The sequence below is a fragment of the Antechinus flavipes genome, chromosome 3 (assembly GCF_016432865.1).
Source record: "Antechinus flavipes isolate AdamAnt ecotype Samford, QLD, Australia chromosome 3, AdamAnt_v2, whole genome shotgun sequence".
In the NCBI taxonomy this organism is placed as follows: Eukaryota; Metazoa; Chordata; class Mammalia; order Dasyuromorphia; family Dasyuridae; genus Antechinus; species Antechinus flavipes.
This window is the reverse complement of record NC_067400.1, coordinates 320,287,274-320,313,847: the sequence shown is the minus strand read 5'-3', so window position 1 is coordinate 320,313,847 and position 26,574 is coordinate 320,287,274. Positions and strand designations below refer to the sequence as shown.

Below are 26,574 nucleotides of genomic sequence, written 5' to 3'. Positions count from 1 at the left end.
AATGAATAATAATAATTAGATCAATAATAACAATAATGATAGTTAACATTTATACAGTGCTTTAAGGTTTGCAAAATTCTTTACATACGTTATTTGCTGAATTCCAATTATAATATGAACCAGGCTTTCCCCTGATCTCTTATTCTAGTAAGCCTGTCAAAAAAGGAAATTAGTCTGGCATTTTATCAAGTATCAATGCCAATAGTGCAAAATTCTAAAATTTATTATCAGTGGGGCAGTTTGAGGGGAAGAGGAGGCAAGAACAAAGCAGAAGAAATCATGCTGGACTAATCCAACTAGTTCATCTTATCTCCCAAAGCATTCTGTGTATTTGCCATCATTTTCCTTTCATGACCTACTCTTGAATCATGGCTCCTGAATCAGTTTTCCCAACATTCCCTCCCCAAAATGATCAGTCCAAAAGTGACTGCTCCTATCTTTTAATGTCTCTATACAGGACTCTGTCAGTATTTATGCATATTGCTCATAAAACTATGCTTTTTTCACTTAGTACCTCCTGGAGTCAGGAAGGCCTGAATTCAAATTTATATTTCGTCACTTGCTAGCTATGGTATGTAGCTGTGGACAAGTCACTTAACCTTGCTTATCTCAGTTTCCTCATCTGTAAAATGAGCTAGAGAAGGAAATGGTAAAACACATCAGTATCTTTGCCAAGAAAACCCCAAATGAGGTCATGAAGAGTTGGACATGACTGAAATAGCTGAACAAAAACAATAAAAAATATTAACATCTCTGATAAGCTGAGGGTTCTTCAAGGTTCAGGACTTTTTAATTTAGAGAGGGAGCTTATTAATGCATACTGCACAAATTTGAAATTTGTGACCATTCGAATCAGTATGGGCTAAAGTTAATTATTTTATGAAGCAAGGATGAGCTAAGGAAATTAATCACTAGGATTCCATTTTAAAGACTAGCACAACCAATCCAGTGTCATAAGAAAATCCCAGTCTCCTACCCAATGAGAGAATTTATTTTGCTTAACTACAACAACTTGATAAAAGGGGTTGTTTGTTTTTTTCAAGGGAAGAGAAGTAAAATGAAAGGAAAAAAATAAAAGCTTGTCAAAATTATAAAAAAATGATCCCAGTTTGAGACAAAAGCTATTGATAACTAGCAAATGTTCAGAAAAGGATAACCAGAATTTCAAAGGATCTCAAATTCGGGTCTTATCAGGATCAGTTGAAAAAAATGGAGCTGTTTGTCCTGCAGAAAAGAAAACTTAGGAGAGACATGCTAACTGTCATTATGTTTCTGAAGGGCTGACTTTCAGAAATCTGATTAATCTTGGTCTGATTGATTCCAAAGGGCAGATGTAGGAGCACTGAGTGGTTTCCAAGAGCAAAAGGATAGCCTTTGAGATCCCTTCATACTTTAACTCATGCTCCCTCAATCTACAGACCCAATCAGTTGCCAAATCTTGCTGTTTCTACCTACAAAACATCTCTTATATCTGGCCCCTTCCTTCTACTCGCACAACTTGTCACCTTATTTCATTCAGGCCCTTATCACCTCTTGCCTGGATGATTGCCATGGTTTCCTAATTGGTCTTCCTGCTTCTCCTGCAGCTTCACTTTATTCCACACAGAGCTGTCAAAGTGATTTTCTGAAAGGGCAGCTCTGACCTTGTCACCCTTGTATATAATTAATTTCAGTAATGTCTCATTGCCTCTTAGATAAAATATAAATTCTCTTATTTAACATCAAGTTCCCAAACTATCTGGCCCTGATATATTTTTTAGGCTCTTTGGATATTATTTCTTCTCCCCCATTCTGCAATCCAGCCAAAGTAGATTTTTATTTCTCCCATATAACACCCATTTCTGTCTCCATGCCTTTGCACTGGCCATCTTAGCAGTCATGGGGAAGTTTTTTTTTCCCTATAAAATAGTTAATGCCCCAGTAGGAACCAGCCTGTATAGGGATTTTGTCACTTTTTCAACAGCTAAAATTCCTAATATCTTCTCCAGTGGATAGCATATGAACAACAACAACAACAACAAAAACCAACAGAAAAAAATATATGAACAAACACTTTTCAGAACTTTTGACAAGCACATGGGAGATTGCTTGAGATTACTAAGAATAAGAAAAATAATTCTGATTTCAGCTCATATCCAGAAAATTGGCAAAGATGACAATAGAGGAGAATAACTAAAGTTGAAAGAATTATGCAAAAAAGGCATGTTAATATTTTGTTGATGGGACAGTGGATTGATCCTAATATTCTTGAAAGTATAATTATGCTAAGAAAATGTCTAAAATATCCATACTCTTTTGATCTCACTGATAGATATATAATTTAATGATGTCAAAAACAGAAAATAAAAGTCTTGTATACATTTAAATATTAATAATAGCACTTTTTAATAGCAAGAATTGTAAATGTTGTACCATGTCGATTGGCTAGGAATTGTCTAAAAACTCAAGTACAATGCAATGAAACATTATTATTGCACTGAAAAGAAAATGTAAATATGAAGAATTCAAGAGAAACATGAGAAGATTTCTAAGAATTGATGCTTTAAAGTAAAGGAGAACAAGGAAAACAATTTATGCAATGACAATGTAAATTTAAAATGAATCAGAATAATGTGAAATTATAGTGATTAAGCTTGGCACTGAAGAAGAAATAACAAAATATACCTCCCTCTTTTCTCTAAAGAAGTAAATGACTATGGTCAAGAAATACTGCATATTTCTAAAAAGTGGCTACTTTTGCTGAGCTTATTTTTTCTTTCTTATGATTTTTAAAAAATAACGAAATGCTTTTCTGTCTTAAAAATTAAAGTGATGTATTGGATTCATGATGTCATTCATACAGAGAGCCCTTAAACAAGAAAACTTTTTTTGATAATGCAAATAAACAACTTTGCTATAACATAGGATTTTCTAGAATTGCCTAGAGAATTGAGAGATGTAGAACCAAGAGAAACTTATATACAATAACAACAATATTGTTTTAAGGAAGTCTCTAAGCAAATAAATTGTCTATTATAAGTTCCACAATTAAGTATAAGTGATGTTTGAAGGACACTATCAGCATCCAGAGAAAACTGATATAAGAAGTATGTAGAGAATGTTTTTACTATATATATATATTTGTGCCTAACGGGAACTATCTCTAGAATAGGAAGTGGAGGAAAGTAAAAAAGCAAAAAGGAAAATAAAGAAATTTACATAATGATTTTGTTGTATATTTGAAAGGAATAGCAAATTGTGCATAGTAGGTTTGCACTTGCTTGTTTCCATAAATTTAAAATAAAATAAAAATTTTAAAATAGAATTGAGAGATGAAATGGATACACATTCATTTTAATGTTAAGATTTGAATAGAGCTCTCTCATCTGTTAAAAAAAATTTAACCTATAAAAATAAAAATTGTAGAGAAATATACAAGTCACACAGTTCCAATAATTATTTGGATTGAGCAAAAATATTCTATTAACTTAATTAATCAATCAATTATTGATTAATAGGAATAGCAATTAGTAAAATGCTTAATCATACTCGGGTACATGTTTCCTCTAAATCTTATTTTATATTACATACCCTTTAAATGTCTAATATCAGTGATTTATCCTTGTTTTAATAGACTTTATTTTTATTAGAATATATAATGTAAATGGCAAAGCATGCTAGAAGAAGCTAAACTATTCAGACTATGAAGCAATAATCTACATTAGGGAAACAAATAGTAAACATAAAATCCAAGGGTAAACATCAAGTGCTTGAGCACTAAGCCTTGAAAACTCAGCCTCCTTCTTCTAAACTCATTAGGGGTCAGGATCGTGCCTTAGATTTATTTTACATCTCAACTTCATCACCCCTAGAGCACTAGGCAAATAAAGATTCAGTAAACATCTACTTGACTGACTATGGAATCTGATAAATTTGAATAGTTTAAGAGTAACTCCAACATATTCACCAATGGGAAATATCATTTATATAGTGCTAACTATGTTCCAGATGCTGTACTAAGCTCTTTATAACATAATTATTCTCTCATTTGATAATCACAATAATCCTGGGAGGTAGTTGCTATTATTATCTTCATTTTATAGATGGGAAAATCAAGGCAGGCAGCAGTTAAGTAATTTGCTCAGAGCCACATAGTGTCTGAAGCTACATTTATATTCAGTTCTTTCTGACTCCACATTCTAAACACTATACCTTCACTTGCCCCAACAATATGAAAGAAAGTTCACTCTTGTATTCATCTTCTTTATAGCATCAACAAAGAATACAGGGAAGCTGTGAATAATTTTAGTATTTTAGGATTGGAAAGGAGTTTCTTTTTAAGTTTATTTTTAAATAGTACTTTATCTTTTTCCAAATAAATGCAAATATAGTTTTCAACATTCATCTTTGTAAAATCTTGCGTTCTCTTTTTTTCTCTCTCCCCTCTCCTCCCTTCTCAAGACAGAAAAGAGTTTCTAAAGTCACATCATCTCTTCCCTTGCCTCTAGTCCCATAGCACCTCTTATACTTTCCTAGTGAAGCTTTAATATTTTTGAGCACCAAGAAAATAGAAAGGCCCATCTAATAATAATAGCTAATATTTATACCATATTTTAAAGTTTGCAACTTTACATCTATAAACCTATATGCAAAATATTATTTATCTATATAGACACACATATATGTACATATGCATGTATACATATATACATGTAGCTTGCAAACCTTAAAACATTTTATAAATATTAAGAGGTCACAAAGAATTGGATACGATTGAAATGACTAAACAATATATTTATAAATATGTATAGGTGTGTATATATATTATATGCCTATATATATATATACACCTGTGTATGAATACACTCATTAAATCTTCACAATGATCCTATGAGATATGTTATCTTATTTCTTATCCCCATTTTACAGATGAGTGAACTAAGATGGGCAAATCAGTTTCATTCAGTTAATAGGCATCTAAGTCAAAATTTGAATTCTATGTCAAGATTCCTCTATGGAATATGACTCAGGTCACATACAAGGTGGTGGGTGGGCTTCAGGGTTGGGTTTCCAATTAACTTCATTTTTTAAGTCCTATATCCTACCTGGACTGTACATGTAGTGCCATCTGCAGGTCAAAATAAGACCCACAGAAATGGATTAGTCTTCCTAAAATATAATTTAAATCACGTCATTCTCCTTTGGAGAAAGCTGCCTACTAAATACTGCATTGCCTCCAAATTTCTCAGCTTGGCATTCCAGACCCTCTATAATCTATTCATCTTCCAATGTTCCCAAATGTGGAGTCCTGGAACTTTCAGTACTCCCTCACACTTTATACTTACCCAATGTCTAACACTAATGTGCAAGCTCTTTTTTTTTTTTTTTTTTTTTTTTTTAATCTTGCCTACATTTCCAATCACATCCTTTTTGTCAGCTAGGTTATGTAGTAGATAGAAGTCTGGGCCTGGAATCAAGAATGCCTGAGGTCAAATCAGCCAGGAGTGTGACACTGGATAAATTACTTAACTTTGTCTCTGTTTCCTCATCCATAAAATGAACTGGAGAAGGTACAACAAACTACTCCAGTATTTTTGCTAAGGAAACCCCATCATATAGCCATGAAGAGTCAGATACTTAAACTCTTATTCCCTGCCTGCCTCAATTTCCTCAATTATAAAATAGTAATAACAATAGCATGTACCTCCTACAGTTATTGTGATGGACAAATGTGATGATATTTGTAAAATTCTTATCACAGTGCCTGACGTAGTAGGCTCTCAATAATGCTTGTTTCTTTCCCTTCTCAAATGTATTTGAATAGAGCAGCTCCTCAGGAATATGGTGACCTCCATTTCTGCAGTCACTACAGCTAGCTACGACGTACATTATTGGCTTCTAATGCTTTAGAACAGAGTAAGTACTTACTTAATAAATGATTTCCATTCATTCATCTATAGGTAGAATAGGAATTGGGGAATTAAAAGCTTTAATTTTCTCAGCTACAAAATCAGGGATTGCAGCCCTGATTTAGGACTGGAAGGAACCTTAGAGGCTATTTAGTTCAAAGATGACAGATGACAGCTACAACTATCACAGTCTGAATCAGATTAAGATGTAATTGGGAAATGTTTGACAAAATAAATAAAATAATACCACATAGATAATGCTAATTTGTGGTTTTCTAACTTAATATGCAGCCCATAGGGATCTGTTTTTACTTAACTTGAAAACCACTGATACAATTCAAAGATCCTGATTTTACAGATGAAAAAACAATTTATCACATAGATAATATGAGGCAGAGACTAGATTTGAATCCAGGTCCCTGACTCTAGATTTAGTATTCTTTCTCTTATACTATGGATGATCTCTGAGGTTCCTTTAGCTCTACTAGTCTAATAATTCTAGAAGAAAAACCAAACTCCAAAGGAAATATAGAGTCAGATAAAGGACAATCATATATCCATAATGTATTAAAAGACCCAGAGGAATTTCTTCAATGCATTAGAAAGGTACTCTGCAGAGCACTTAGGGAAGACCCTAGAAAACAATTGCATCTGATAAAAAGACACGGATGAAATGCAGCCCATAACAGTGAAAAGAGGACTTACAACAAGGAGAAAATGAATTCATCCAAGTATCAAACTCTGTGTTTGTATGTATTTATATAACGCACACATATAATATACATATATAAGCATACATTTAATATGCACATATGTATATAAATGCACATATAACATGTATATACGTATATTATACATATTATCTATATATCATACACATGTATATATTCAAATATATACACACATACGAACATATACCACTTATTTTTGTTCAGTTCTTTTCAGTTGTGTCCAACTCTTCATGGCCCCATTTGGGGTTTTCTTGACAAAGACACTGGAGCAGTTTACCATTTCCCTCTTCAGTTCATTTTACAGAAGAGAAAACTGAGGCAAATAGGTTAAGTGACTTGTTTAGGGTCACATGGCTAGTAAATGTCTGAGGCTGGATTTGAACTCGGGAACTTGAGACTTTCCGATCTCCAGTCCCGGCACTTTGTGCGCTATGGCACCATCTTGTGGCCCTCCATTATATTACAGGTATCTTAAACTCAATGTGCTCCACGTGGAACTTACTCTTTTCCCCTCTTCCCTCCAAACTTTCTCATTTCTGTTGAGAGCACCCCTATCCTTCCAGCCATCCAGGTTTGAAATTTCAGTTGCCCTTGACTTTTTACATTGCTTTAATCTCTAAATCCAAGCCGCCCTTGACTCTATCTCCACAACGTTCCCGCCATTCTCTCTCTTCTCATAAGATCATCCCACTAGTTCAGTTTCTTAGAGTCTTTGAAAATTCTTAGAATCTGCTGCAAAAGCTTCTACTTGGTCTTGCTGTTTTCAGAAGGTACTGCAAACTCTCTGGTCCATCCTGTGCATTCTAGATAAGTCTAGATATAGTCCTTGGGCAAAGGTTTGACTTTTGACTCTGTTGAAAAACCTTCCGCGATATTCTGTCAGCTCTCAAATAAAAAGGCAAATTCCTTCGCCTTGCATTTTGGGTCCTGCATTCAACCAATCAAAAAGCGGTTTTTAAGCCTTACTATGTACCAGGTGCTGAGTTAGTGTGGGGGATACCAAGGCAGAAGAAAATAGTACCTATCCCCAAGGAAATTACGTTTTATTAAAGATCGTCTGTATATTGAACATATATTCTTCTACATAAACATATAAGGTATATGTATAATTCATACACATAGCATCTCTCTGTGTATATATATGCATATGTGTATATGTATCTATGTATTTGCATGCAGTTAAGTGGCACAGTTGGTAGAGTAATGGACTTGGAACCTAAGACTCATCTTTCTGCGTTAAAAATCCGACCTGAGACACTTATTAGCTTATGTGATTCTGGGCAAGTCATTTAAACCTGTTTCCCTTAATTCCCTCATCTGTAAAATGAGCTAGAGAAGAAAACGGCCAAGTACTCCAGCATCTTTGCCAAGAAAACTCCAAAATATAGTCATGAAAAGTCAGATACCACTAAACTCAACAACAAAACACATACATATGCACCTAATATATATGTATTACAAAATGCACATCACAAATATTTTGATATATAATATATGTATATAATTTCAAAATAAATACAAGGTAATGTTGTGGAATGGGTCATGAGTAGTTTATATAAATACAGAAAATATATAAAAACAAAGATAAAGAGGGGCAGCTAGGTGGTGCAGTGGATAGAACATCAAATCTGAAATCAGGAGGACCTGAGTTCAAATTCAGCCTCAGACACTTAACAGTTCCTAGCTGTGTGACCCTGGGCAAGTCACTTAACCCCCATTACCTCAAGGGGGGGTGGGGAAGATAATGTTGCAGAGATCATGAGTAGTATACACAAACACAGAAAAAAATAAGGATTAAAACAAGGGAATGTTGGAGGATGGGTCATGAGATGATAAGGAGATCAGAAAAGTCTTCATGTAGAAGGTGGTTCTTGAGCTATGTTTTGAAGGAAAATAGGGATTCTGAGAGGTAAGAGAAAGCATAAACATCCAGCAGTGCAATGACAGGTAAGAAATGAAATGTCATTTATAAGAAACAGTAAGATGGTGAGTTTGTGTCGATAGAAGAGTTCATAAAAGAGAGTGATATGTAATACAGTTAGAAAAGTTATAGGGGGTCAGATCGTAAAGGGCTTTAAATGTCAAACAGGAGACTATATATTTGATCCTAAAAGTAGTAGGGAGACCCTGAAGTACATTAAGTCAGTGAATAGCATGGTTACTCGAATTTAGGAAAATCATTTTAGCAGCTCTGTTTTGGATGGATTAGAGCATGGAAGATAATTGAGACAAAAAACTAATTAGGATACCAATGGAATAGTCCAGGTGAGAAGCAATAAAAGGTCTGAATTAGAGTGGAATATATGAGTGCAGAAAAAGAGGCAGATGTGAGAAATGTTGTAGAAATATAGCTGACAAAGATTTGACAATTGATAGAATATTTAGGATGAGGATGAGGAAAAAAGTGGAAGATGGCATCAGGATTAAGAACCTGAGGGACTGGAAGGAAAATTGCTCTCAATAGAAATAGATTATTTTGGAAGAGGGATACATTTTGGGTGGGGTGGAAATAGGGAAGAAGATAATGTGTTTTGTTTTGGATCAACTGATTTTGAGATGTCATGAAGAAAGTAAGTGCAAAATATCCAATGGACTGCAATCTTAAAGAAATACTGAGACTAGGATGTGCTATCATATCATATACAGTGGCCTCCTGTGATTAGATTGCATCTCTTTTTACTTCCACTTCACTTAATCACCTTCCTTCAAGGTACAGATCAAGCACCACCTTCTATATGAAAGTTTTCCTAATGTCCCTAATTGCTGTGCCCTCCTTTCTCTAACTAACTATAGTTTAGCTCTTTTGTATTTATTCTCTCCATATTTTCTGAGTATATTTTTAGATGTGCCTATTAGGTTGTAAACTCCTTGCATACAGAGACTAATTCATTTATTGTATTTATATTTCTAGGCTAGTTAATGTGGAGTGGTAGATAGAGACTGAGCCTGGAGTTAGGAAGATCTGAGTTCAAATATAGCTTCCAACATTTATTATTTGGACCCTAGACAAGTCATTTAAGCCATTCTGATTCAGTTTGCTCATCAATAAAATGAGCTGGAAAAGGAAATGGCAAACCACTCCAGTATCTTTGCCAGGAAAACCCCCAGCAGGGTTATGAAGAGTCGGGAACAACTGAAACAACTGAACAACAGTAATAAATTTTTATTTCCAATGTTTTGTATACCATCTGGCACACAGTAGGACTTAACAAGTGCTCACTGACTGAAACAATATGGCACATAATATAGCCTAATATAATATGACTCTACACACTTAATATTCCTGCCTTTTACTGATTCTGTCTTTTAGCCATGTTGTCTACTAGCTCTTCTCTGAATTCGACATGCCATGATGTACTTTGGGCAAGTCTGTCCCTGTTATCTGGAATGCACTCCCTCCTTGGTTCCCTGTAAGGTTTAGCTCTGGAAAGCCTTCCAGTTGATCTCCCTCTTGAAATTATCTCACATTTAATTCCTTGCAAACAGCATATCCAGAAAAATATAAGTTTTCTGAGGCCAGGAACTATTTCATTTTTTTCTTTTTGTTTCTTTAGCACTAGTCAGAATGCCTGGCACATAGTAGGTACTTGAAGTTTTTTAATTGAAATATTATTGAAATACTAATTTGTAACAAATAGGAATATAAATTTTTAATACACTTTACAAATAAGCAATATTCAAATAATAAAGATATAATAATACTATCAAGTGCAGTTAAAAAAAAAGGCAAAATGCTTCTAAATATGATAAAGGTTTATATCATCTCTCCTCATTTAATTGTGGCCACCCTTTTTGTCCTCTTTATCTCAACAAATTCTCCCTTGTTTCAAACAAAATACTATGGTATTTGAAAGTGTTTAGTACTTTCAACTCATGTAGTTAACAAAGGGAAACAGTATTTAGCGTTTATCTCAACTGTGTATAGTTTGTACTCCTAAACACTAACATGTAAAAGCTGAGTCAGAAGCTTCCACATCACAAGAAGGAACTAAATACACTCAGGGGAACTTGTCATTTCTATGACTCCTTGCTCCAAAGCAAGCTAATTTGGGATTTTAGTACCTTTTCCTTTAACTCCCTGGTAATAAACTGTTAAGCTAGTTCATAAATGTTATATTCCAAATGTCATAAATGTTACTGACCCAAAGTCTTACCTGAATGTTGGTCTATCAATCATATTCTTCCTTCCATACATGCTTTTTAGAGTCTAGAGACTGACTAAGGAGAATTAAGGGTTAAGTCAATTCATGAACATGAACAACCTTAATGACACATTTGTTTGTTTTACAATGAAATCCTTTCTCTATACAGCTATAGCTGACTGTGGAGAGGTGAGTTCATGGGTTCTACTAAGTAAGCCTTTTTAGAATTCAGTCAGGACAAAGGCCTCATTCCTAAAATATATAGAGAATTGACTCTAATTTATAAGAAATCAAGCCATTCTCCAATTGATAAATGGCCAAAGGATATGAGCAGGCAATTTTCAGATGAAGAAATTATTTTTTCTGTTTTTTTAATTGTTTAATTTTCTTTTTTTACAAATGAAGAAATTAAGACCATTTCTAATCAAATGAAAAGGTTCTCTCAATCATTATTGATCAGGGAAATACAAATTAAGACATCTCTCAGATTGGCTAAGATGACAGGAAAGGATAATAAGGAATGTTGGAAGGGATACAGGAAAACTGGGACTGATGCATTGTTGGTGGAACTGTGAATGGATCCAACCATTCTGGAAAGCAATATGGAACTAAGCCCAAAGGGCTGTCAGACTGTGCATACCCTAGTAGTGATTCTACTGGGCTTATATCCCAAAGAGATCTTCATGGAGGGAAAGGGACCCACATGTACAAGAATGTTTGTGGCAGCCTTCTTTGTAGTGGGAAGAAACTGGAAAATGAATGAATGCCCATCAGTTGGAGAATGGTTGGGTAAATTGTGGTATATGAATGTTATGGAATATTATTGTTCTGTAAGAAATGACCAGCAGGATGATTTCAGAGAAGCCTGGAGAGACTTAAATGCACTGATGCTAAGTGAAATGAGCTGAACCAAGAGATCATTATACACGGCAACAGCAAGATTATATGATGATCAATTCAGATGGATGTGGCTTTCATCAAAAATGAGGTGATTTAAACTAGTTCCAATGGTCTTGTTATGAAGAGAGCCATCTGTACCCAGAGAGAGGACCGTGAGAACTGAATGTGGACTGCAACATAGAATTTTCACTCTTGTTGTTTGCTTGCATTTTGTTTTCTTTCTCATTTTTTTTAACTTCTTGGTACGATTTTTCTTGTGCAGCATGATAATTGTGAAAATATGTACAGAGAAATTGCACATGTTTAACATATATTGGATTACTTGCTGAATGGGGGAGGGGTTAGGGGAAAGGTGGAAAAAATTAGAAGACAGGATTTTGTAGGGACGAATGTAAAAAATTATCCATGTATATATTTTGAAAATAAAAAGTCTTAATTAAAAAAAAAGAATTCAGTCAAGAGCCTGAAAATGGGCTCCCATCTCTATGAGGACTTTGCAAAATCAATCATGAGGTGAGTCAGAGACTCTCCCCCACCCTTACTCCATCCTTCATCCCTTCATACAGATGCTCTGCTCAGAGATCCCGAAGGATATAAGCAGGAGCAGAGACAACAAATCCCAAATCTGAAAGGAGAGAAAAGAGATAAAACCTTGCTTTCCCCACCAATTCCTGCCCTAGAATTCCTGGGAAGAAAGGAAAGGAAGCAAATGAGAAACATCATTAACACATCCCAGAAAGGAACTGTTGTTGTTCATTCTCTATTTTCAGAGAGGACCAATGACCTCATGGATGATGTCTTGACTTGACTGAACTGGATTTAAGTAAGGCAAAATTGTACAAAGTTGTCTGCCTCACTCTCTATTCCTGAGTCACTGAGGTCTAGTGGTGAGACAGCAGTCGAGATGATTGGTGATGGCTCAGGATGCAATGGTATCTTCAGTGTCTTACCAGGCTCTAAGTGCTCCCCCATCAGAGCCCGCTTCAGTCTCCTTGCTGCTGGGGAAAATCTTCATGTGCTTAAGGCTGACATACCCCTAACTTATTGACAGGCTTGAGACTTGTCGCTTACCTTCAACCTGAGTTATGACTCCTAGGTGTGCTACAGCTTCCTGGAGCCACAGGGGAGAGTTGAGTGAAGGTGGATAAGCAGCCCTGACAAAGCTTAGCAAGCCCTTCTAATCCTCTCCGAATATCCTATATACATCCAGAAAGGAACTATGATTATACAAAAAGGCTGGAAAATTATCTTTGTCAGTGCATCCCAAAAGATGATAATCTGACAACACAGGTGGCTGACCATTCAACTGGCAGAAGCCTGTTCCAAGCATGAGGGCTGATGCTCTATCCACTGCCCCAGTGGATAACTGCCAGAAGAGCTGCCCCAGAAGAATGCATTCTAAGTGGGGAAATAGCCAGTAGAAATGCAGTGGGGAGATGCATTATGGTTCCAAGACACAGACTTGAAGACCTGTATAACCTTTCCTATTTCCAGACTTTCTGATGCCTTGGTTCACTATAAAAAGTATCCTTCAATAAATCACAGGAGGATACAAAAGCTTTGTAATTGGGTTGTTTCTTTTTATAATGTGTCTTCTTAGTGTAATTTAGCTACCAACAATCTTCCCCTCTTTTTCTCTCCCTGCTCCCCCAACTCATACATCATTTATTTAGAAGAGAATTTGATGCTAAATTGTAAGGAAATATGGACAGGAGACAATGCACATGAGAAAACACTTATCTACTCTTCTTCTCTCCCCCACGGCTAAAAACATGAACTGTTCTAATCATGAAGTGATGAAAACATATAGTAAGAACAACTGAGCCCTTTTGAAGTCAAATTTAACTTCAGTAAGAGCTTCCTGGTGTGTTACAACTCAAAAATCACTTAAGATTCTATCCTTTAGACAGTCTTTACAACCCAAAATTTTACATGAGAAATCCCCCAGGAATTGTAGTGATTCTATTGATTCTAACAGAAGAATTTTTCTTTGACCACGGAGACAAAAATTGAATGAGGAAACCAAGATTTCAAAATACCCTTCCAAATTCCATAAAACATGTCCTACTGCCATCTATACTTTGTTTACCCGAGTAATATCCATATGGGTCTCTGAGTGAAAAACTCATAAGAACATTCCATATAGAGAAGACAGACCAGAGATGGCAAACTGAAATCTTCTTTTCATCCCAGTGCTGAGTGTCCCATCCAAGAATTTGCCAATCTCTCCAGGCATGGTGGAGCACACTTGTAGTCCCGGAGGGTGAGGTTGGTAGAGCATTTGAGTCGGGAGCTGGAACTGCAGCAAAGTTAAAGCCAGCCTGGTGTCCAAAGTAAGTTTGGCACTAACCTGTCAAGCCTCTGGAGTGTGTAGCCACCAGTTTGCCTACTGAGGAACAAAGTGGCCAAAGTAGAAAAATGGAGCTGGTCAAAACTTCTTTGCTACTCAGTTTGGGAATTGAGCCCATGAGTGTCACTGAACTTTTAATCTAGCCAAATTTGTGTTGTTGTTGTTGTTTTTAAGAATAGCTGAAAAAACATATGAATGTGAAGGAATACTATTATGTTGTAAGAAATGATGAAGAGGATGATTTCAGAAAATTTTTAGAAGACTTATATGAACTAATAAAAAGTAAAGTGAGCAAAACTAGAACAATCTACACAACTATAGTATAAGAAAAAACAATTGTGAAAGACTTAGTAACTCCGATCAATCAAATAATGCACCCAATTCCAAAGAACTCCTAATATAAAATGCTATTCAGCTCCAAATACAGAATTGATGGACTCAGAATATAGACTAAAACATATTTTTCCCTTTTATTTTTCTTGTCTTTCTCCCCTGGAATATAGCTAATGCAGAAATATGTTTTGCAGGGCTGTATATATATATATATATAACACGTATTGTATTTCTTGTTTTCTCAATAGCTGGAGAGGGAGAAAGAGAATGTAGAACTAACTGCAAATAAAAATGAAATGAAAAATTAAGAACAATTGTAAATCTCTGTGTATATCCCTAGTCCCTTCCATCTGCCTTAAAAGGAAACAGTCAAGAAAAAAGCATGGAAAAACACTGAACTTGAAGTCCAAAGAATTGAGATCAAGTCTTGGCTTTGACACACATTAGCATATGACCCTTAGAAAGTAATTTCTTCTCTATGGGTCTCAGTTTCCTCATTCATAAAATGAGAGTAATAGATTCTTTCCATAAGTAGATAATATGCTCTGAGGCATTGTGATACTTTTCCTCTGGAAGTGTATAACAATGGGCAAGTCACTTCATCTCCCTCACCTGTGAAATAAGGGAATTAAAACAAATGATCTCCAAGATTCTTTCCAGCTCTAACAAACATTCTGGTTATTCTGAAAACAAACAAATGAAAATCCTCGTTCTACATCTGGATGGCTCCCATCTGTCTCTGTCTAGGGATGATGATTGTGTTAAACACACCAAAGAATGCCCAAGACAGATTGATATTCCCAGACTGTCTCCCTTTTACTCGACTCAAGGACAGTCCCTTGATACCACCTAAGAAATCCATTCAGCTGAACCACCCTGCTATACATTCACTAACTACCTTCAGAGTCCCCCAAAGTGAAGGGAGACAACAGAAAGCAATTTTCTACAATGAGGTAAAGATGGAGGATTTATTTCCAGGCTGCAAGATCTATCTACTCAGGAGGCATATTTATAAGAAGGCCTTGAGGGGTGATGTATTTCTGATCTTTCACTTACTCCATTTTCTGCTGCCCACATCTGCCATTCTCCTTTCCAGAAGAGAAATTTCTGCTCAGACTACTGACCTCAGAGGAAGTCCCAGAGAGCCCTCAATCCTTCAAAAAGATGTATTTCACCTCTGAGCCAAACCAGGCAGCACTAGCAGTAGGAGTCATGCTTCCATCAGTACTAGTCATGGTCTTATTTGCAGGTGGGTCTAATCCTGGGCAAAATGGGAAAGAAAAGGATACCTCTTCTTTCTTTCCCTTCCTTTTGATAATTCTTTTCTCCCAGATTCAAAGACCTTTTCTATTCCCTTTAGTCTGCCCTCTCTTTATCAAAGTCTGGTTGCAGAGAAGGATCTGAGATCAGCAATGCTGCTTTGTCAGAGGATATTTTAATATTTTTAGCCTTTTATCTCTAATTGTAAAATGAGAAGCTTTGCAGATTTAAGGAATTATAGTCCCAGGGAGCAAGTGGGAGAAGAATTATCAGCATTATTAATAATCATCATCATCACAACAATAATAAGTGTCTCATTAAGAATTTATCATTGGATAGCGATTTCAAATACTTATTCAAATGGATCTATTCTCTCATTGATTTGAAAGTTATCTCCAGCTATGCATATCATGAATCATCTATGCCCATCCATCTTGAGTGTATTTTATTCACATCCTCCTATAAATTTGTTCATCTAAGGTGCTGGGGGCTTTATTTCCTTTTCCTTGATATTGCAATGAGACTATTGGAAGATTTGGGCTGCTCATCTGTTGCCCCTTACTCTTGTCCCATGACCAGAACATTTTCTGTTTTGGCTCATGCATTCTAACAATGGCATGTTTTATTATATCTCTTCAAAGTTCCTTATGGTTGTCTGTTACAGCTTATACACACTATGTGCCTTTCCATTAACCCCTGGTACGATACTAATTTTTAATTCCTCAGAAGCCACAATATTCTAACATTCATACCACATAACATCATTGGTTGGATATTCACTGAACATCAATACAATTAACTAATGTTTTCATTGTTGTTGTTTAGTTCTGTCCAATTCTTTGTGACCCCATTTTGAGGTTTTCTTGGTAGAGATACTAGAGTGATTTGCCATTTCCCTCTCTAACTCATTTTACAGAAGAGAAAACTGAGGCAAATAGGATTAAGTAACTTGACCAGGGTTTGCACAAGCACTAAGTAATTTCTGAATACTGATTTATAATTTAATTAATTTCAATTCATAAAGAATTGAGAACCAATATGTTACAGTGAGCCAGTTCAAAGCCAGGAAGATGTAAATTGAGTGTCCCACTTCTAGCATACACTAATCTGTATGATCCTAGGTAAGTGATCAAACTTCTCAGTTCTCCATGACTCCAAGATTGTAAGTTGCAGAAAATGTGCTGAGCTGTACTAGTAGAGGGAGTTTCATCCCATTTCATTTTCAAAGGAAATGTCAACCCTTGCTTCTATTCTAGTCCCCTCCACTTGCCTTAAAAAGAAATAGTTGGGAAAGAAGCATGGAAGAAATTAGTTCAAGTCTTGGTTCTAGCACTACTAGCCATATGACCCCAGGAAAATCAATTCTATGGGTCTCAGTTTCCTCATCCATAAAATAGGTTCTTTCTAAATGTAGATAATATGCTCTGAAGCTCTGAAAGTATATTTCAATGAGCAAGTCATTCCATCTCCTCGAGTCTTTGTAGGTAGCCCCAGTTGGAATTGCCCATAATAATAAAATTGTAAATCTAAATCTTTTCTTTCTCATCTCTGCACAAAATATAACATTTTTTTTGATCTGTCTCAGTCTTGGAGTTCTTTATCCAGGCCAGCTGAGCAGAACCTATGAGCCATACAATGCCCAAGTTAGCCCTACACATGGGGACTGAATCTTAGCTAAAACTGTGATGTAAATAAAGCCTGTCTTTCCTCACTTTTAGCAAAATGAAAAGAACACTTGATTTGAATCTAAGTTCAAATATCAACTCTGTTAATTATTATTTATATGGCCTTGGGTAATTGGACAATTGGTCTTTCTGGAATTCAGTTTCATCAGTAAAATTAAAGGGACAATGTTTAATGATGAATTGGATAATAAGATTCATGTTAATCTTCCAGTTGTAACAGGAAAACCAAGGGCTCATCATATAACACAAACTCAATTAATATTTCCACTGTGAAGGGTAGCTAAGCAACTAAAAACTTTTATACCAGTTGGAATGACAATGATGATTGTAGTAGATATGAAGTAAATTCAGGTGTCCACATCTAACTCTACTATACCTTCCAGTTCTAGCTCTATGAACAATGATCTTATGATTCCAAAATAAGATCAGTATCTACATGGCTTTCCCCTCCACCCAAGAAGGATTAGACTAGGTTTTACTTTTGTTCCCCTTAAAGGCAAAGAAGTTTGTCCTTAATTAGTGCAGTGATGGGGCAAGGTACAAACTTCACCTCCCTAGAAAAAATTTCTTAGTCACTCAAGAGCATAAAAAGACATGAAGTCAGGGCCCTTCAGACTTGGTAATGACTTGAGATCATTTAAGGTACCATATTCTTCTCCAGTGACCAAATTTATTTCTAAGAGACAAAGGACGCCTATTAGCCCAAGTGTTACATTATCCTTGTGGAATATACTTCTTTTATTAGGACTAAATGAACCTCCATTTGTTAACTACTCAATGTACTTCAAGTACCTCATTTAATTCCAATATTAAATTTAAACAGGATGGTGGTGTTAGATATATCCCTAACAGATTCCCTTTTCAGATATTTAAATATTGCTATTAATTTTAAGGTATTAGTTGATAATGAATGAATGTGTGATCTTTTTCAAAAGTATTTCATAGGACAGATGAAAAATTTTTGAGGTGCTAGGACTAATTTCCAATGTCAGGTAGTGTTGGCTCTTTGGGGACTTTTCTGGAGTCCCATAAATCCAAGACCTATCCTGATAATGAAATGATGATAATGATGATAGTGATGATGATCATGATGATGATCTGGTGATCAGACTGGTAAGGAAAAGGAGAAATAAAGAGAAGCAGGAGGAATAGGAAGAAGAGGAAAGAAGAAGAAGAAAGGAGAAGGAAGAGGAAGTTTGAGTCCAAGTCAATCACACAATCAAACACTTAGGTTTTCATAGCCAGACATCAATATCCCCCTAGGACAGGGCCACTATAATTTTCAGTCCATCTGGCCAGCATCTCCTTTAAAGATAATTTTTAGTGGCCCAAGAATAGGAGGTAGAGATGAAGGTAGAGAGTCCAAGGTATCAAGATTCTTTAAGAGATTCTGGGTTATCCAGCAAAGGAAATTCCACCATTTCTCAAAGCCAAAGGCTTACAGTGGGAAAGGCAAGAATAGAAAGAAAAGAGGAGAGGGATATGAAAGTTCAAATGTTAGCCATGTCTTTTCTTACTCCACATCGCTTCTCACCTGAGCTACTTCTTCAAAGTCATCATGTCTCTTCTGCAGGGCCCGGGCTCGATGCAGGGATTTTCCAACCCCTGTGTGTTTGCTGAGAAAGGCCTCTCCATGGTTTTCGATCCAGTCCAACACCTGATGAAGAAAGAAGGCCATTAACAGTTATTTCTCATCATGAAATGACTAATGGAGGAGCAAGAGCATCAATCCCTAACCAAGTGGTTTCATCTTATCTTTAAGTCAATCCAATTAAATCCAACAAATAATAATTAAGTGTCTAATATATTTAAGGCAAGAACTTTAATTTAAGGTCTGTAGACCACTTCAAGTACAGATTTTATTAAATTCATGAACTTGAATGAGGAAAGAGTTACACCTTTATTTTATGTAATTGTATTCCATTTGATCCCATGCATTTTATTTTATGCAGTTGGAAATATTATCTAAGTAGGGATCCATAAGCTACATCAGACTGTCAAATAAGTTCATGACAAACAAAAAATTAAGAATCCCTGATGTAAGGTAACCTGCCAGGCCTTGGGGATTTAATGACAAAGTTCTACCCTGGAGGAACTTATATTCTTCTAAGGGTAATACATAGACAAAAAAGCCTAAACAAAGAATTTATTTGAGGAGTAAGAAAAAAGAACTGGGAAAGAAGTTTAGTATCCTAAGAAACAGAAATGAGGAGTACATGCATTCCAGACAGGATTATCAATCTATTTCTACTTAGTGACTCTGGGTAAATCATATATCCTTCTGAGCCTCAGTTTCCTCATTTGTAAAATGAAGGTCCCTTCCAGATTCTAATCTATGGTCTCATGAAATGCTATATGAAATAAAGAAAAAATACCATGCTATATGAAACAAAAGATGGAAAAGTAAATGAAGATTAGATTATAGAGCATCTTAAGTGGAAGAATGAGGAGTTTACATTTTATCTAACAGGGAATAGAGAGCCAAGTGAAAAAAAAATTTAATAGGAGAATGACAAGGTAAAACCTATGATTCAGTAAGTTAATTTAGTTATTTGTGTTAAAGTCTATTTTAGCTCCCCAGCAATTACCTATGAACCTATCTTATAGATATGAGACATTCCATTATATGGAGTTGTTGTTCAGTCATTTCAATTGTGGCCAACTTTTCATGACCTCATTTGGGGTTTTCTTGGCAAAGATATTGGAGTATTTTCCATTCTCTTCTCCAAACTATATGAAATACTAAACAACAAAAACAACAACAAAACCCTGAGTAAAAATAAGTATTTTAGTAAATCTAAAGTCTAGCACAGAATAATTGAATTAAAAAAAATTCAGATCATGAATGAATTTTGGCACCTCTGTTCTTTGTATGCATTCATGACTAATTCTTACTTTTAAAAAAATCTAGAGATTAGACTTCCTCTTTTAATCCCCTCCCTTTCTTACTGCAATAGTAAATGAGTTAAATCTTAACCTTTCAGGGCTGAAAAACTTTAAGGACAGATTTTTACTACCAAGCATATCTTTTGTCACTTGTTTTGCATATCTTTTATCACTTGGATATTTGCATAAATTTAAATAGATTTTTTAAAAGATTCAATATTTTTCTAAAGTCCCTTGAAGCAAAATTCCAGCAAATATGTCTGGAAAAGGGGCTCTTTTTTAGACTTGTGCAATTTACTTTCATCCATTTAAAAGAATTTTTACATTCAAGAATGCTAAGTAAGTTTGAACAGCTTCTTTCTGATGTTACTATAAAACATTTGTTTGTCATTATATTCTGAAAAACATAAAAAGGTACATTTGGGCTAGGGCTGTGAAGGAGGGAGATGATAATAGTTAAAAACAAGAGGACTTTACTCTTTATCCCAATTAAATATTCTTGAAGACAAGATAATTATAGCCTAAGAGACAGTAGTTAAGTGGACTCCCACAAAACTTGGTGAACAATCAGACCACAACCATTATTAATATGTCACCAAAATGAGAAAAATTTGCTAATATGATGAATGTTGATCAGGATCCAACAAAATCTTAATGCTAGAAAAGGGCATTGAATTTAAGGGGTAGAAGGGACACATGTAAGGTTTTACACATTTTTAAAAAATCAAATGTCTATGTTCAGGATGTTGTGCCACAGTTCCCTTTTAATGTCCCAGTTTCCCTAATTGTCCTATTCAATCACTCTGCCTCAGGTTATAACCATTCCCTCTTAATGTTTGATAGGATAAAGGTCTTATAGCTTAGACCTTAGGCTATAATCATTCCCTCTTAATGTTTGATGGGATAAAAGTCTTTATCCATTTTAGACATCATTAGAATATCAGGAGCCTCTCCTGTACCTCCCTCCATTATGTCATCCTAGGTGCCTCCCCTTTGTTCTCTAAAAGAACCTTGTATCTGACATTCATGGCTGGATTCTTGGAGATGATAGTCTCATTCAGCCCTGGAACCAAACCATGGATCCATTTGGTCCCAGTAAATCTCTCCCTTTTAAATAAAATATTAAATTATTCTCTAATCTCTATCCTATGTCAGTTTCTCCAGCATTACAAGAGTTGGGGAGAAATGGCTGCATTTTTTTCATGTGGCTAAAGATCTGGAGGTTTTAGTAGTCTGTAAGTTTAAAGAAACAATAGTGTGATAAGGCAGCCAAAAACCCAAAAGAACAATAACAACTTTCCCACCACATACATACACATACACTAAGAAGCTCTTTTTTTTTAATTAAACTTTTTTTCAGTTAAAAAATATTATTTTCTCTTGCTGCCAACTCTTCTATCCTTAAGAAAGAAAAATACTTGTAATAAATATGCATAAACAGAAAAAAGAAATTCTGATATTATTGTTCACTTGTGTCTGACTGTTCATGATTATGGCAAAGATACTGTAGTAGTTGGCCATTTTCTTCTCCAGCTCATTTTACAGAGGAGGAAACTGAGGCAAACAGGGTTAAGTGACCAATGCAGGGACACAGTTGGGAAGTGTCTGAGGCCAGATTTGAATTCAGGAAGATGCATCTTCTAGACTCAGCCTGGTACCCTAGCCACTATACCACTTAGCTATCCCAAATTTTCACATTAACTATGTCCAAAAAATGTCATCTTTCTTTCCAGAGAGAAGTGGATGATCCAGATCTCTGGTTTTTTAAATTGTTCATGTTTTTTACTATTGTATTAATTGTTCTCTGGTTCTACTCATTTTTCTCTGCACCAATTCATGTAAGTCTTCCCAGATTGTCTGAAATCATATTCATTTCACATCACAATACAACTCCATAATGTAACATTCATATACCATAATTTGTTTAGCCACTCCCTCACTGATTTCTAGTTCTTTGCTACCACAAAAAAGAGTTGCTACACATATTTCAGTACACATGGGTCCTTTTCCTCTTTCTTTGATCTCTCTTGGGGTAAAATTCTAGTAATAGTGATGAGATCCTGAATAACTAGTGGAGTTGACAGAGGAAAAAATGAAACATTGATGGAATTGTTGCCTGAGGCAAGCAGGAAGGGCACTGATGAGGATCAGTTTAACTTTATGGCCCCATCTTGCTGCGTCCAGCTAAGAAATCCAAGTTATGTCAAACCTGAGAGGTTAAATTTCCCCTATAAATCTGTCCATGACGCACACCATCTTTGCTGATTCCTCTTGGATTATAGCCCACTACAGTACTCTGCCTTGTGATGTCTTTCCCTTCATTCCTCCCTCATGCTTTATGGCATCTTTTTTCTTCTTATAGCTAACTTTTTTAATTATCCTAATTCTTTTAGGATGCTGCCAGCTAAGGGCATACTTCAACCTTATGGGCTATTCCCTTTCTCCTGGCTAATTGTAAGTACCATTAGGGAACTTATTTTTTTCATCATTAATTATTAAAACCCCTTTCCTTGCTAATTCTATGCTCTCCCAACCCTATTCCATATTTACCATTCCTGGTGCCTATTGTATCTCTTCATTTTGTCTGTAACTTTTTCTCCTAAATAAACCTACTTTTTGCCAAAGAGAATTGCCACTGTGAATTTTTCACATGACTGAACTCCAACATTTGGTGTCTACAACAATCTCAACATTTGGTGCTCTCCTAAATCACATCATTTAGTTCCTAAATCACATCAATAGTATCACTGGATAACAAATTCTTGGTATATACTGATAGAGGAATAGTGTCAAGAATGAGGAAGTGATGGTCATGCTATTTTCTTCTCTTGGTCAGTTCACAGCTACTAAATTTATGATCTTATGGCCCTATTATTTTCAGTGTTTTATGTATCATTTTCAGAAGGAAATTGATAGGTGAAAACATTTCCAAGCAAAAATAACCAGAAGGGTGAAGGGACTAAAGTCAAATTGCTTTCTATTATTTCTATCTCCATCTTGGTCTCTTTTTATCTCTTATTCTTCCACTAATCTTTAACTTTCTTTTTTCCTTCTGCCTTCAATCTTGTCCTTGAGAGAGGATAATCTAGGATTAAAAATATTGGGAGATATATATGCACACACACCTACACACATAGACACACACACACACATATATCTATATACATACATATATGTATATAGACATATAGGTGTATATTTTATATGTCCATATAAAGTATATGTATTTCATATATTTATGTATATATACATACAAAATATATGTATTTCATACATATATTCATATAGACATAAATATATATTTGTATTTATTGAATACAATTTTGTATTCAATACAAATTTAATACAAATACAAATTGTATTTATTGAATTTTAATCTTCATAGAAGCATATATTTAGGGCTAGAAGGGAGCTTAAAATCCAGTCTCCTCATTTTTTCAGACAACAAAACTATGATCCAGAGATGTTAACAAATTTATCCCAAGTCACACCCATAAATCTGGGCAGAATTAGGATTTGAATCCAGGTCTTCTGACTCTAAATTTACCTATGAGTTGGAGATAATGATTTTCATATTAGTCTTTAAAAATATTTTTTTTTTATTTTTTTATTTTATCCCTAGCATGAATGTGAGCTCTTCTAAAATTTTTATATTTAAAAAAAATATTTTTAAAAGAATAAAAAGTTCTTTTTATTTAATGAGGTCTTAAGTTGGTTTCTTCTAGGGACCAATTGCCTCTACCTAAAAAATTTTTTTTCATCATAGAAGGACTGCCTTCTTTAATATTATGTCAGCTTCTTCAATGACCCATTCTAGCATTGTTTTCTTTATTATTTCTTACATAGTGTTCAGGAAGTGAGAGAACTTTGCAGATGGAGGCAATATATATGACCTGTACAATTTAGTGACTAATAGACAGAGGGAAAAAGTCCCTTCATGCTTTCACTTGTAAAAGGAAGGAAGACAGTCACTAACCCAAAAGGACTAGACAGTGAAGGTGATGAGAAACTAATGATAAATGAAATTGGGGATATCCCTTTCTCTGTAGGTCTTTAAGAAAAGACCTTCCAATTGTTTCCCTCTACCCCAGAACTTTCTCAAGTAGACGTGGGATTGGAAAAGTTTAGAGGCAGAGGCTAGAATACAATGACTTCTGACAGTTCATTGCTAACTTTCCTATTTTTCAGGGAAATAGAGAGAGAGAGGCTCAAGAAAGCTGAAGCCATAGATCCAACTGCTAAGCATACACACAAACAAGGTCACCAGCCTTCTTGAAAGAAATATTCAAATCAACCAAAATATTCATAGCAGTGCTTTTTGTGGTAGCAAAGAACTAGAAGCAAAGTGAGTGCCCATTGACTAGGAAATAATGAAAAAAAAAAAAAAACCTGCCCTGAGAGAAATTATGCTTATGAATAATCCAGAGAAGCATGGGAAGATTTATAAGAACTAATATAGACAATATACACATTGACAGCAATGAAAATGGTAGATGAAAAGACTAAATGATGTGTAATTATATTGATCAAGCTTGTCTCTGAGGAAGAGATGAGAAAACATAACCCATACCCTTCTCAGAGATGGGGGATTTTGGGTGTGGGACTGTCAAAAGCTGACCTGCTTTCCCCTCTCTCCTTTTTCTTTTCATTGTTTATTATAAGGAATGGGTAAGAGAATGGGAAAGGGTATTAAAGAAAATATATAAACAAAATATATCCAAAAAAGTAAATGGACAATAAGGTCAATTAAACGTCATGACTTTTTGTTGTTGTTGAAACAATTGGAGTTAAGTAACTTGCCTAGGATTACACAGCTAGTAAATTTTTAAGTGTCTGAGGCTAGATTTGAATTCAGAGCCTGTGCTCTATCCATAGTACATTATCTAGCGGCTTCATTTCTCTTCTCTTCTATCTTTTGTTTCTTTTCTCCCTTCTTCCCTTTCTCTCTCTCTCTCTCTCTCTCTCTCTCTCTCTCTCTCTCTCTTTTTCTTCCTTCCTTCCTTCCTTTCTTTTCTCTCTCTGTCTCTGTCTCTCTCTCTCTTTTTCTCTCTTTCTCTCCTTTCTTTCTTTCCTTCCTTCCTTCTTTCTTGATATGGAATATACAGGGGTTTACCTGTTGCTATTCTCTCTCCCCTAAAGGTTTGTTCTCCAGCTTACACACTTAATACTTTTTGGAAGAGCTCACACTCATGCTGGGAAAGACTGATTTTACTCTCTGATTAGAAGCAATAAGGCTGGCACTTAGGTTTATTTGCTAACTGCAACTAAGTTGGCATGGGAGGTGTAGGATAAAAGCTCACATTTCTCCCAGAGCTTTGTGATTTGCAAAACTCTTCCCATATAAAATCTTGTGAGGTAAAGTAGTGGAACCATTTTAGAGATGATATTCCCACTGAAATGGCACTAGGAATTTCAAACTCAACATATCAAAAACAGAACTCATTCTCATCACCACCTAAACTTATACCTCCTCTTACTTTCCCTGTTTCTGTGACAGATATCACCAATCAACTAAGTTTGAAACTTTGATGTCACCCTGGACTCCTTGCTCTTACTTATCCCCTAAAATCAATTCATTACCAAATACTGCCTATTCCAATTAACCAATTAACAAGCATTTATTAAGTATGTAAAATGTGACAGGCATTGTGATAGAGTCTGGGGACATAATGATAATGCAGCCTTTCCTTACCAAGTTGATTATATATCTCTCTTTCCTTCCTCCCCTTCCACTCCCTGATCCCATGTACTCTACATTCCAGTCAAACTGGCTTATCCTTTCTGTGACTTTGTACATGCCGTCTGGCCCCATGCTTAGAAAGCTTTTTCTCCTCACCTTCCCCTCTGGGAACTCCTATGGCTCTTTGAGGCTCAATTCAAGCTTACCTTTTTAAGGGGCTTTTCCTCATTCCCTCAGTTGTTAATGCATTCCGATGTCTCCCATCTGTAACCCGCAGTCAGTAAGTCTGTATTTGTTTTGTCAATATAGCCCACATTTACTTTTCTATGAACATATTTTATTTCCACAGTAGGATGTAAGCTTGTTATGGGCAGGGACTGTCTTGTTTTTATATTTGCATTTCCATCATCTAGTTACATAGTAGGACCTTAAATGACTGTTGAGAAGGCTGAAGTCTAGTGAGTAGTTCAATATCCTAATGTTGAAAATGGTATTCTTTTGGGGGTTTTCTAACTCCAAACCTAGGACTTTTTTCATTATGCTGCTTGTAAGCAATTGGCAAGTTTTGATAGGACTATAGGCACAAAACTAGAAGGGCCCTCAGGACCACCTCGACCAAGTACTTTTCCCTTGCTTTATAGAAGAGGCAACTGAGGCATGAGGAGATAAACTGACTTGTCTACAACCACTTGTCCAGGTGTTTATTGTTTCCCTCCAAT

At 35.5% G+C, this 26,574-nt stretch overlaps 1 protein-coding gene across 10 annotated transcripts in view; it reads right to left on the bottom strand.

Annotated features, from left to right (window-relative positions):
- Window positions 1-26,574, bottom strand: part of KALRN (kalirin RhoGEF kinase) — a 927,260-nt gene that overhangs the window by 464,993 nt on the left and 435,693 nt on the right. For all 10 annotated transcript variants that reach the window (XM_051985449.1, XM_051985462.1, XM_051985457.1 and 7 more), the window contains exon 10: window positions 18,824-18,946. In XM_051985449.1, coding sequence (XP_051841409.1) covers window positions 18,824-18,946 — 123 coding nt within the window. The remainder of the gene's footprint in view (window positions 1-18,823; window positions 18,947-26,574) is intronic.